The following is a 14015-nucleotide window of genomic DNA, read 5'->3' as shown; positions in this document are numbered from 1 at the left end:
GAAAAAAGAAAAGATTTTTTCGGGGTGCTGATGGGTAGGGGGCCTCCATCACAATGATGGCAGTGTTAGCCATATTTTAATTATTTTTCATCCCTTCAGCCACATTTTTTCAGGTCTAAAACTCTTTGCTTTCTTTTTACAGTTTTGATCACCCATACTCACTTTAATTTACTGTCCACACATTTTAATGGATTTCATTTGAAAGATTTGCATGTTCACTTATCTAATGATTTCTTGAACCTTGATTAAAGTTGACTAAAATTTGTAAAACAGGGACATATATAAATGGGGCTACAAAATTAATCTGGAAAAAAGAATAAAATAACAATCTAGGATGCTCTGTATGACAATGGCTGTCTTGTAAAATAGTTGTATGTAGCTGGACTATTAAATACGAGCAACTGCAATACAAAACAGATCCTTCATAAATTCTGTTTTAATAAGGTTCATTTGGCCTTGCTTGTTAAATATGCTTGTTGTCTAAAATACAATAAACGTTAAGTTTTATTAAAAGAAATAAGGTGATATAATGCTTATAGACTGAAAAAAAATGTAAGACAAATCAGCTCAATTGGAGGATTCAATCCTGGACTTTTCATTCTCTGTTTTCACCAAACATTAACTACGATCAAAGCAAAACTCTTTTTTTTTTCCCACCTCCCTGTGAGGAGGAGTCAATGCAAAACTCAGATATCTTCCACCTCTACTTATCTGACTGCAGAGAGGAGGACAGACAACAGTGGACACACAGTTTAACATGATGGACTATAGGACAGGACTGCTGCTGTTAACTGTCTGCTGTGCAGGTGAAGAATCAACAATCTTAATTTGACATATTTCCACCTTTGCTACCAAAGTAACATAACATGCATGTCTTATTTTTGGTCTTACAGGTGTTGATGGTCAGACTCTGACAGAATCTGAACCAGCGATTAAAAGGCCTGGAGAATCCCACAAATTGACCTGTACAGCCTCTGGATTTAACTTTGCTGGCTACTGGATGAATTGGGTCAGACAGGCTCCTGGAAAAGGACTGGAGTGGGTTGCTCTAATCAAATATGACAGTGGTGAGATCTACTACTCTCAGTCAGTTAAAGGCCGCTTCACCATCTCCAGAGACAACAGCAGACAGCAGCTGTATCTGCAGATGAACAGTCTGAAGACTGAAGATACTGCTGTTTATTATTGTGCTCGAGACACACAGTGACTGAAGCTGGTTGAGCAGCTGTACAAAAAGAGAGGAAGGAGTAATGCTGTACAAAAACCAAACATGCCAAAACAAGTCTGAACTCATTCAAAGAAATAAATTTTAGTCCAACATCCTCAAAACACGTACATGAATCAAAAAGTAGTTCATGTTTACAAGTTTTGTCAAAGCTCCCCCACGTTAATAACAAAGAAAGTTAACAGTCTGTTGACCTGATTGTATACATCGTCATTTGATTTATCTGACAAAGAAGTTTTGCAGAAAAAACAAACAAACTACAATTGAAGTTGTTCTATAAAATCATACATTTTCATTCATGCCAAAATAAATGTCTGTGACTCAGTTGCAAGCCTGGACTTCATGCGACAGTTCATCCTTCTCTTATAGCCTGTCAGTGTCCTTCTCTATGCAAAGTGAACTTCCTCACAGTCTGCTATAAAGACTTGATATCATGCTGTCAGCTGCAGCAGAAGAAGAGAAGCTCCCATCAGATCACCTTCAACACCAACCATGTTCTCTGTAGCTCTGCTGCTGCTGCTGGCTGCTGGATCCTGTGAGTCTCACTGAGGCAGAGACACTGACAGTATGATCACAGCACACTGACTGTTCACTCTCATTACACTGATTCAATATTCAACATGTTTCCCTCCACAGGTGTGAAGTGTGAACAGCTGACACAGCCAGCCTCTGTGACTGTGCAGCCAGGTCAACGTCTGACCATCACCTGTCAGGTCTCTTATGATCTAAGCAGCTACTACACAGCTTGGATCAGACAGCCTGCAGGAAAAGGACTGGAGTGGATTGGAATGAAATATACCGGAGATTCATACTACAAAGATTCACTGAAGAACAAGTTTAGTATTGACTTAGACACTTCCAGCAAGACAGTGACCCTAAATGGACAGAATCTGCAGCCTGAAGACTCTGCTGTGTATTACTGTGCCAGAGAGTCACAGTAACACAAAACATCAGTAGACCTGAACAAAAACCTCTCAGTATCTGAACACTTGTGTCATGAAACTGCCAGAGGAGGAGCCCTCAGACCACTAATGATTTCAACACCAGCTCACTGATACAGTAAAGAGAGAAACAGTTTTAAGATTGTTTTTTAAAAAAAATGGTTCATAGATAAATCTAAAAGCAGCCTTTACATCAATTTATGTACACTGACATCTAAACAACTGCTTTGTCACTGTATTTGTATAAAACCTTTAAAGTAATTCAGCTCACATTTAAAAGCTGAAATCTCAAAAAATCAGTTTCTCTTCCTGAAGAGTGTTGATATTTTTGTTTGTTTTTTAAATCAGAAAATTAACTGCATAAGTAACTAAAATTATTAGTCTTTAGCCAGCTTCATAATGATGTTAAATGATCAAACTACAGGAAATATTTCAAGTGTGTTTGTCAAAAATTCAAATTCTACTTTCTCTTTATGTGAAATGTAAATTTGTGATTCATTAGCAGCTTCAGTTCACATTCTGATAAATAAACCTGCTCAAGGACTGAAATACAGTGTTTATGGGGACTATTTGCCATTTGTAGTTAATGTTTATGGTGAGAAAACCAATTATTTTAATGGACTAAAGACTCATTTTTCTTGGTTCTGAAATCCCAACTACACAGACACAAGGGTGACAAGATCTAAAAACAAATTCTACAACTTTAATCCTTCAACTGAATTTCATCTAATTTTTAACAGTGAAACATTTCCACCAAAACCAGTGTCAGCCTGAATATCCTCAGTTTTCTCAGTTCAAACAGCCACTGGTCTTATTAGCTTCTTCAGGTCTTCTAAGCTGTCAGAGGTAATCACTGTTTTATTCAGGGTTTTAAACACACTCATGTATTTGAGGCCTCCACAATTTAAACATCTGCCAACACAAATACACAAATGTGCTGAAATATTCTGTTTGTAATATTATTCTAAAACAGTACTGGATGGTAAAGGGACGGTCAATTTGTCGATATTACATTAATATCATAATATGAGACTACATAACATCTAAGATTTTTGATATTGTAAGATCGTGTAAGTGTTATCTTATCCTGGTTTTGAGAAATAAAGAAGAAGAAAAAAGAAAAGATTTTTTCGGGGTGCTGATGGGTAGGGGGCCTCCATCACAATGATGGCAGTGTTAGCCGTATTTTAATTATTTTTCATCCCTTCTGCCACATTTTTTCAGGTCTAAAACTCTTTGCTTTCTTTTTACAGTTTTGATCACCCATACTCACTTTAATTTACTGTTCACACATTTTAATGGATTTCATTTGAAAGATTTGCATGTTCACTTATCTAATGATTTCTTGAACCTTGATTAAAGTTGACTAAAATTTGTAAAACAGAGACATATATAAATAGGGCTACAACATTAATCTGGAAAAAAGAATAAAATAACAATCTAGGATGCTCTGTATGACAATGGCTGTCTTGTAAAATAGTTGTATGTAGCTAGATTATTAAATACGAGCAACTGCAATACAAAACAGATCCTTCATAAATTCAGTTTTAATAAGGTTCATTTGGCCTTGCTTGTTAAATATGCTTGTTGTCTAAAATACAATAAACGTTAAGTTTTATTAAAAGAAATGAGGTGATATAATGCTTATAGACTGAAAAAAAATGTAAGACAAATCAGCTCAATTGGAGGATTCAATCCTGGACTTTTCATTCTCTGTTTTCACCAAACATTAACTACGATCAAAGCAAAACTCTTTTTTTTCCACCTCCCTGTGAGGAGGAGTCAATGCAAAACTCAGATATCTTCCACCTCTACTTATCTGACTGCAGAGAGGAGGACAGAGGACAGTGGACACACAGTTTAACATGATGGACTATAGGACAGGACTGCTGCTGTTAACTATCTGCTGGGCAGGTGAAGGTTTTTCCTGACCTTTATTTGACATATTTCTACCTGTGCTACCAAAGTAACATAACATGCATGTCTTATTTTTGGTCTTACAGGTGTTGATGGTCAGACTCTGACAGAATCTGAACCAGCGATTAAAAGGCCTGGAGAATCCCACAAATTGACCTGTACAGCCTCTGGATTTAACTTTGCTGGCTACTGGATGCATTGGGTCAGACAGGCTCCTGGAAAAGGACTGGAGTGGGTTGCTCTAATCAAATATGACAGTGGTGAGATCTACTACTCTCAGTCAGTTAAAGGCCACTTCACCATCTCCAGAGACAACAACAGACAGCAGCTGTATCTGCAGATGAACAGTCTGAAGACTGAAGATTCTGCTGTTTATTATTGTGCTCGAGACACACAGTGACTGAAGCTGGTTGAGCAGCTGTACAAAAAGAGAGGAAGGAGTAATGCTGTACAAAAACCAAACATGCCAAAACAAGTCTGAACTCATTCAAAGAAATAAATTTTAGTCCAACATCCTCAAAACACGTACATGAATCAAAAAGTAGTTCATGTTTACAAGTTTTGTCAAAGCTCCCCCACGTTAATCACAAAGAAAGGTAATAGTCTGTTGACCTGATTGTATACATCGTCATTTGATTTATCTGACAAAGAAGTTATGCAGAAAAAACAAACAAACTACAATTTCAACACCAGCTCACTGATACAAAGAAGAGATAAACAGATTTTAGATTGTTATTTTAAAAAAATGGTTCATAGATAAATCTAAAAGCAGCCTTTACATCAATTTATGTACACTAGCATTTAAACAACTGCTTTGTCACTGTATTTGTCTCAAACCTTTAAAGTTATTCAGCTCACATTTAAAAGCTGAAATGTCAAAAAAACAGTTTCTCTTCCCAAACAGTGTTGATTTTTTTTATTTGTTTTTTTTTTTAATCAGAATAATAACTGCATTAGTAACTAAAATTATTAGTCTTTAGCCAGCATCATAATGATGTTAAATGATCAAACTACAGGAAATATTCCCAGGTGTGTTTGTCAGAAATTCAAATTCCACCTTTTCTTTATGTGAAATGTAAATTTGTGATTCATTAGCAGCTTCAGTTCACATCCTAATAAATAAACCTGCTCAAGGACTGAAATACAGTGTTTATGGGGACTATTTGCCATTTGTAGTTACTGTTTATGGTGAGAAAACCAATTATTTTAATGGACTAAAGACTCATTTTTCTTGGTTCTACAATCCCAACTACACAGACACAAGGGTGACAAGATCTAAAAACAAATTCTACAACTTTTAACTTTCATCTAAATTTCCTCTAATTTTTACCAGTGAAACATTTTCACCAAAACCATTAACTACGATCAAAGCAAAACTTTTTTTCCACCTCCCTGTGAGGAGGAGTCAATGCAAAACTCAGATATCTTCCACCTCTACTTATCTGACTGCAGAGAGGAGGACAGACAACAGTGGACACACAGTTTAACAATGATGGACTATAGGACAGGACTGCTGCTGTTAACTATCTGCTGTGCAGGTGAAGAATCAACAATCTTAATTTGACATATTTCCACCTGTGCTACCAAAGTAACATAACATGCATGTCTTATTTTTGGTCTTACAGGTGTTGATGGTCAGACTCTGACAGAATCTGAAACAGTTTTTAAAAGGCCTGGAGAATCCCACCAATTGACCTGTACAGCCTCTGAATTCACATTTAGTGACCACTATATGCACTGGGTCAGACAGGCTCCTGGAAAAGGACTGGAGTGGGTTGCCTGTATTTACGATAGTAGCTACATCTACATCTCTCAGTCAGTTCAAGGCCGGTTCACCATCTCTAGAGACAACAGCAAACAGCAGCTGTATCTGCAGATGAACAGGCTAAAGACTGAAGATACTGCTGTTTATTATTGTGCTCGGAACACACAGTGACACAAGCAGCAGCAACGCTGTACAAAAACTCAACATGCCAGAACAAGTCAAAACTTTGCATTTCACATTCAAAGAAAGAATCTTTAGTCCAGCATCAATCCACACACAAGAATCTAAAACTGATTAATGTTTACAACTTATGTTGAAGTTCCCCCACATTATTAACACAGAAATTAAATAGTCTGGTGATCTGATTGTATATGAATTAATCTAAAGGTGAAAAAATCATTTTAAGTTGTTCTATAAAATCTTTTTTTTTTTTTACACGTGCCAAAATAAATGTTAATGACTCAGTTGCAAGCCTGGACTTCATGTGACAGTTCATCCTTCTCTTATAGCCTGTCAGTGTCCTTCTCTATGCAAAGTGAACTTCCTCACAGTCTGCTATAAAGACTTGATATCATGCTGTCAGCTGCAGCAGAAGAAGAGAAGCTCCCATCAGATCACCTTCAACACCAACCATGTTCTCTGTAGCTCTGCTGCTGCTGCTGGCTGCTGGATCCTGTGAGTCTCACTGAGGCAGAGACACTGACAGTATGATCACAGCACACTGACTGTTCACTCTCATTACACTGATTCAATATTCAACATGTTTCCCTCCACAGGTGTGAAGTGTGAACAGCTGACACAGCCAGCCTCTGTGACTGTGCAGCCAGGTCAACGTCTGACCATCACCTGTCAGGTCTCTTATTCTCTAAGCAGCTACGCTACAGCTTGGATCAGACAGCCTGCAGGAAAAGGACTGGAGTGGATTGGATGGAAATATACCGGGGGCTCTGCCTTTAAAGATTCACTGAAGAACAAGTTTAGTATTGACTTAGACTCTTCCAGCAAGACAGTGACTCTAAACGGACAGAATCTGCAGCCTGAAGACTCTGCTGTGTATTACTGTGCCAGAGAGTCACAGTAACACAAACCATCAGTAGACCTGAACAAAAACCCCTCAGTGCCTGAACACTTGTTACATGAAACTGCCAGAGGAGGAGCCCTCAGACCACTAATGATTTCAACACCAGCTCACTGATACAGTAAAGAGAGAAACAGTTTTAAGATTGTTTTTTAAAAAAATGGTTCATAGATAAATCTAAAAGCAGCCTTTACATCAATTTATGTACACTGACATCTAAACAACTGCTTTGTCACTGTATTTGTATAAAACCTTTAAAGTAATTCAGCTCACATTTAAAAGCTGAAATCTCAAAAAATCAGTTTCTCTTCCCAAACAGTGTTGATTGTTTTTTTTATTTGTTTTCTTAAAATCAGAAAATTAACTGCATAAGTAACTAAAATTATTAGTCTTTAGCCAGCATCATAATGATGTTAAATGATCAAACTACAGGAAATATTTCAAGTGTGTTTGTCAAAAATTCAAATTCTACTTTCTCTTTATGTGAAATGTAAATTTGTGATTCATTAGCAGCTTCAGTTCACATTCTGATAAATAAACCTGCTCAAGGACTGAAATACAGTGTTTATGAGGACTATTTGCCATTTGTAGTTACTGTTTATGGTGAGAAAACCAATTATTTTAAAGGACTAAAGACTCTTTTTTCTTGGTTCTGAAATCCCAACTACACAGACACAAGGGTGACAAGATCTAAAAACAAATTCTACAACTTTAATCCTTCAACTGAATTTCATCTAATTTTTAACAGTGAAACATTTTCACCAAAACCAGTGTCAGCTTGAATATCCTCAGTTTTCTCAGTTCAAACAGCCGCTGGTCTTATTAGCTTCTTCAGGTCTTCTAAGCTGTCAGAGGTAATCACTGTTTTATTTAGGGCTTTAAACACACTCATGTATTTGAGGCCTCCACAATTTAAACATCTGCCAACACAAATACACAAATGTGCTGAAATATTCTGTTTGTAATATTATTCTAAAACAGTACTGGATGGTAAAGGGACGGTCAATTTGTCGATATTACATTAATATCATAATATGAGACTACATAACATCTAAGATTTTTGATATTGTAAGATCGTGTAAGTGTTATCTTATCCTGGTTTTGAGAAATAAAGAAGAAGAAAAAAGAAAAGATTTTTTCGGGGTGCTGATGGGTAGGGGGCCTCCATCACAATGATGGCAGTGTTAGCCGTATTTTAATTATTTTTCATCCCTTCTGCCACATTTTTTCAGGTCTAAAACTCTTTGCTTTCTTTTTACAGTTTTGATCACCCATACTCACTTTAATTTACTGTTCACACATTTTAATGGATTTCATTTGAAAGATTTGCATGTTCACTTATCTAATGATTTCTTGAACCTTGATTAAAGTTGACTAAAATTTGTAAAACAGGGACATATATAAATGGGGCTACAACATTAATCTGGAAAAAAGAATAAAATAACAATCTAGGATGCTCTGTATGACAATGGCTGTCTTGTAAAATAGTTGTATGTAGCTAGATTATTAAATACGAGCAACTGCAATACAAAACAGATCCTTCATAAATTCAGTTTTAATAAGGTTCATTTGGCCTTGCTTGTTAAATATGCTTGTTGTCTAAAATACAATAAACGTTAAGTTTTATTAAAAGAAATAAGGTGATATAATGCTTATTGACTGAAAAAAAATGTAAGACAAATCAGCTCAATTGGAGGATTCAATCCTGGACTTTTCATTCTCTGTTTTCACCAAACATTAACTACGATCAAAGCAAAACTCTTTTTTTTCCACCTCCCTGTGAGGAGGAGTCAATGCAAAACTCAGATATCTTCCACCTCTACTTATCTGACTGCAGAGAGGAGGACAGAGGACAGTGGACACACAGTTTAACATGATGGACTATAGGACAGGACTGCTGCTGTTAACTATCTGCTGGGCAGGTGAAGGTTTTTCCTGACCTTTATTTGACATATTTCTACCTGTGCTACCAAAGTAACATAACATGCATGTCTTATTTTTGGTCTTACAGGTGTTGATGGTCAGACTCTGACAGAATCTGAACCAGCGATTAAAAGGCCTGGAGAATCCCACAAATTGACCTGTACAGCCTCTGGATTTAACTTTGCTGGCTACTGGATGCATTGGGTCAGACAGGCTCCTGGAAAAGGACTGGAGTGGGTTGCTCTAATCAAATATGACAGTGGTGAGATCTACTACTCTCAGTCAGTTAAAGGCCACTTCACCATCTCCAGAGACAACAGCAGACAGCAGGTGTATCTGCAGATGAACAGTCTGAAGACTGAAGATTCTGCTGTTTATTATTGTGCTCGAGACACACAGTGACTGAAGCTGGTTGAGCAGCTGTACAAAAAGAGAGGAAGGAGTAATGCTGTACAAAAACCAAACATGCCAAAACAAGTCTGAACTCATTCAAAGAAATAAATTTTAGTCCAACATCCTCAAAACACGTACATGAATCAAAAAGTAGTTCATGTTTACAAGTTTTGTCAAAGCTCCCCCACGTTAATCACAAAGAAAGGTAATAGTCTGTTGACCTGATTGTATACATCGTCATTTGATTTATCTGACAAAGAAGTTATGCAGAAAAAACAAACAAACTACAATTGAAGTTGTTCTATAAAATCATACATTTTCGTTCATGCCAAAATAAATGTCTGTGACTCAGTTGCAAGCCTGGACTTCATGTGACAGTTCATCCTTCTCTTATAGCCTGTCAGTGTCCTTCTCTATGCAAAGTGAACTTCCTCACAGTCTGCTATAAAGACTTGATATCATGCTGTCAGCTGCAGCAGAAGAAGAGAAGCTCCCATCAGATCACCTTCAACACCAACCATGTTCTCTGTAGCTCTGCTGCTGCTGCTGGCTGCTGGATCCTGTGAGTCTCACTGAGGCAGAGACACTGACAGTATGATCACAGCACACTGACTGTTCACTCTCATTACACTGATTCAATATTCAACATGTTTCCCTCCACAGGTGTGAAGTGTGAACAGCTGACACAGCCAGCCTCTGTGACTGTGCAGCCAGGTCAACGTCTGACCATCACCTGCCAGGTCTCTTATTCTCTAAGCAGCTACTACACACACTGGATCAGACAGCCTGCAGGGAAAGGACTGGAGTGGATTGGATTTAACTGTGTTGGATGCACCCCAAACTACAAAGATTCACTGAAGAACAAGTTTAGTATTGACTTAGACTCTTCCAGCAAGACAGTGACCCTAAATGGACAGAATCTGCAGCCTGAAGACTCTGCTGTGTATTACTGTGCCAGAGAGTCACAGTAACACAAACCATCAGTAGACCTGAACAAAAACCTCTCAGTATCTGAACACTTGTGTCATGAAACTGCCAGAGGAGGAGCCCTCAGACCACTAATGATTTCAACACCAGCTCACTGATACAGTAAAGAGAGAAACAGTTTTAAGATTGTTTTTTAAAAAAAATGGTTCATAGATAAATCTAAAAGCAGCCTTTACATCAATTTATGTACACTGACATCTAAACAACTGCTTTGTCACTGTATTTGTATAAAACCTTTAAAGTAATTCAGCTCACATTTAAAAGCTGAAATCTCAAAAAATCAGTTTCTCTTCCTGAAGAGTGTTGATATTTTTGTTTGTTTTTTAAATCAGAAAATTAACTGCATAAGTAACTAAAATTATTAGTCTTTAGCCAGCTTCATAATGATGTTAAATGATCAAACTACAGGAAATATTTCAAGTGTGTTTGTCAAAAATTCAAATTCTACTTTCTCTTTATGTGAAATGTAAATTTGTGATTCATTAGCAGCTTCAGTTCACATTCTGATAAATAAACCTGCTCAAGGACTGAAATACAGTGTTTATGGGGACTATTTGCCATTTGTAGTTACTGTTTATGGTGAGAAAACCAATTATTTTAATGGACTAAAGACTCATTTTTCTTGGTTCTGAAATCCCAACTACACAGACACAAGGGTGACAAGATCTAAAAACAAATTCTACAACTTTAATCCTTCAACTGAATTTCATCTAATTTTTAACAGTGAAACATTTCCACCAAAACCAGTGTCAGCCTGAATATCCTCAGTTTTCTCAGTTCAAACAGCCGCTGGTCTTATTAGCTTCTTCAGGTCTTCTAAGCTGTCAGAGGTAATCACTGTTTTATTCAGGGTTGTAAACACACTCATGTATTTGTGGCCTCCACAATTTAAACATCTGCCAACACAAATACACAAATGTGCTGAAATATTCTGTTTGTAATATTATTCTAAAACAGTACTGGATGGTAAAGGGATGGTAAATTTGTCAATATTACATTAATATCATAATATGTGACTACATAATATCTAAGATTTTTGATATTGTAAGATCATGTAAGTGTTATCTTATCCTGGTTTTGAGAAATAAAGAAGAAGAAAAAAAGAAAAGACATTTTCGGGGTGCTGATGGGTAGGGGGCCTCCATCACAATGGCAGTGTTAGCTGTATTTTAATGATTTTTCAACCCTTCAGCCACATTTTTTCAGGTCTAAAACTCTGTGCTTTCTTTTTACAGTTTTGATCATCCATACTTTAATTTACTGTCCACACATTTTAATGGATTTCATTTGAAAGATTTGCATGTTCACTTATCTAATGATTTCTTGAACCTTGATATAAATGGGGCTACAACATTAATCTGGAAAAAAGAATAAAATCATCTAGGATGCTCTGTATGACAATGGCTGTCTTGTAAAATAGTTGTATGTAGCTGGACTATTAAATACGAGCAACTGCAATACAAAACAGATCCTTCATAAATTCAGTTTTAATAAGGTTCATTTGGCCTTGCTTGTTAAATATGCTTGTTGTCTAAAATACAATTAACCTGTGAAGCTTTATTAACAGAAATATGGTGATATAATGCTTATAGACTAAAAAAATGTAAGACAAATCAGCTCAATTGGAGGATTCATTCCTGGACTTTTCATTCTCTGTTTTCACCAAACATTAACTACGATCAAAGCAAAACTTTTTTTTTCCAACCTCCCCTTGAGGAGGAGTCAATGCAAAACTCAGATATCTTCCACCTCTACTTATCTGACTGCAGAGAGGAGGACAGACAACAGTGGACACACAGTTTAACATGATGGACTATAGGACAGGACTGCTGCTGTTAACTATCTGCTGGGCAGGTGAAGGTTTTATCTGATCTTAATGTGACATATTTCCACCTGTGCTACCAAAGTAACATAACATGCATGTCTTATTTTTGGTCTTACAGGTGTTGATGGTCAGACTCTGACAGAATCTGAACCAGCGATTAAAAGGCCTGGAGAATCCCACAAATTGACCTGTACAGCCTCTGGATTTAACTTTGCTGACTACTGGATGAACTGGGTCAGACAGGCTCCTGGAAAAGGACTGGAGTGGGTTGCTATAATCAAATATGACAGTGGTGAGATCTACTACTCTCAGTCAGTTCAAGGCCGGTTCACCATCTCCAGAGACAACAGCAGACAGCAGGTGTATCTGCAGATGAACAGTCTGAAGACTGAAGATACTGCTGTTTATTATTGTGCTCGATACACACAGTGACTGAAGCTGGTTGAGCAGCTGTACAAAAAGAGAGGAAGGAGTAATGCTGTACAAAAACCAAACATGCCAAAATAAGTCTGAACTCACATTCAAAGAAATAAATTTTAGTCCAACATCCTCAACACACATACATGAATCTAAAAGTGGTTAATGTTGACAAGTTTTGTCAAAGCTCCCCCACATGTTATAAACAAAGAAAGGTAATAGTCTGTTGACCTGATTGTATAAATCGTCATCTGATTTATCTGACAAAGAGGTTTCGTAGAAAAAAAAAAACGACAATTGAGGTTGTTCTACACTACAGCTTGGATCAGACAGCCTGCAGGGAAAGGACTGGAGTGGATTGGATGGAAATATACCGGGGGCTCTGCCTTTAAAGATTCACTGAAGAACAAGTTCAGTATTAACTTAGACTCTTCCAGCAAGACAGTGACCCTAAACGGACAGAATCTGCAGCCTGAAGACTCTGCTGTGTATTACTGTGCCAGAGAGTCACAGTAACACAAACCATCAGTAGACCTGAACAAAAACCCCTCAGTGCCTGAACACTTGTGACATGAAACTGCCAGAGGAGGAGCCCTCAGACCACTAATGATTTCAACACCAGCTCACTGATACAAAGAAGAGATAAACAGATTTTAGATTGTTTTTTAAAAAAAATGGTTCATAGATAAATCTAAAATCAGCCTTTACATCAATTTATGTACACTAGCATTTAAACAACTGCTTTGTCACTGTATTTATATAAAACCTTTAAAGTGATTCAGCTCACATTTAAAAGCTAAAATGTCAAAAAATCAGTTTCTCTTCCCAAACAGTGTTGATTTTTTTTTATTTGTTTTTTTTTTAAAATCAGAATAATAACTGCATTAGTAACTAAAATTATTAGTCTTTAGCCAGCATCATAATGATGTTAAATGATCAAACTACAGGAAATATTCCCAGGTGTGTTTGTCAGAAATTCAAATTCCACCTTTTCTTTATGTGAAATGTAAATTTGTGATTCATTAGCAGCTTCAGTTCACATCCTAATAAATAAACCTGCTCAAGGACTGAAATACAGTGTTTATGGGGACTATTTGCCATTTGTAGTTACTGTTTATGGTGAGAAAACCAATTATTTTAATGGATTAAAGACTCATTTTTCTTGGTTCTACAGTCCCAACTACACAGACACAAGGGTGACAAGATCTAAAAACAAATTCTACAACTTTTAACTTTCATCTAAATTTCCTCTAATTTTTACCAGTGAAACATTTTCACCAAAACCATTAACTACGATCAAAGCAAAACTTTTTTTCCCACCTCCCTGTGAGGAGGAGTCAATGCAAAACTCAGATATCTTCCACCTCTACTTATCTGACTGCAGAGAGGAGGACAGACAACAGTGGACACACAGTTTAACATGATGGACTATAGGACAGGACTGCTGCTGTTAACTATCTGCTGTGCAGGTGAAGAATCAACAATCTTAATTTGACATATTTCCACCTGTGCTACCAAAGTAACATAACATGCATGTCTTATTT

The 14015-nt window shown here is 36.9% G+C and overlaps 1 long non-coding RNA gene and 3 gene segments (V, D, J or C); 3 read left to right on the top strand and 1 right to left on the bottom strand.

Annotated features, from left to right (window-relative positions):
• The window catches only part of LOC148186498 (uncharacterized), a 117304-nt gene that overhangs the window by 18012 nt on the left and 85277 nt on the right, over window positions 1-14015 (bottom strand). The gene's annotated exons all lie outside the window — the stretch shown is intronic.
• LOC148186505 (Ig heavy chain V region 5A-like) lies at window positions 1602-2660 on the top strand. The segment is given in 2 exon segments: window positions 1602-1760; window positions 1862-2660. Coding segments are annotated over 2 exon segments (348 nt in total).
• LOC148186504 (Ig heavy chain V region XIG14-like) lies at window positions 6353-6953 on the top strand. The segment is given in 2 exon segments: window positions 6353-6523; window positions 6625-6953. Coding segments are annotated over 2 exon segments (348 nt in total).
• LOC148186503 (Ig heavy chain V region XIG14-like) lies at window positions 9659-11299 on the top strand. The segment is given in 2 exon segments: window positions 9659-9804; window positions 9906-11299. Coding segments are annotated over 2 exon segments (351 nt in total).

The sequence above is a fragment of the Plectropomus leopardus genome, chromosome 18 (assembly GCF_026936395.1).
Source record: "Plectropomus leopardus strain MGB_pleo_1.0 chromosome 18, ASM2693639v1, whole genome shotgun sequence".
NCBI classification, from domain to species: Eukaryota; Metazoa; Chordata; class Actinopteri; order Perciformes; family Serranidae; genus Plectropomus; species Plectropomus leopardus.
The sequence above is the reverse complement of the archived record's forward strand: the minus strand, read 5'-3'. Positions and strand labels throughout refer to the sequence as shown.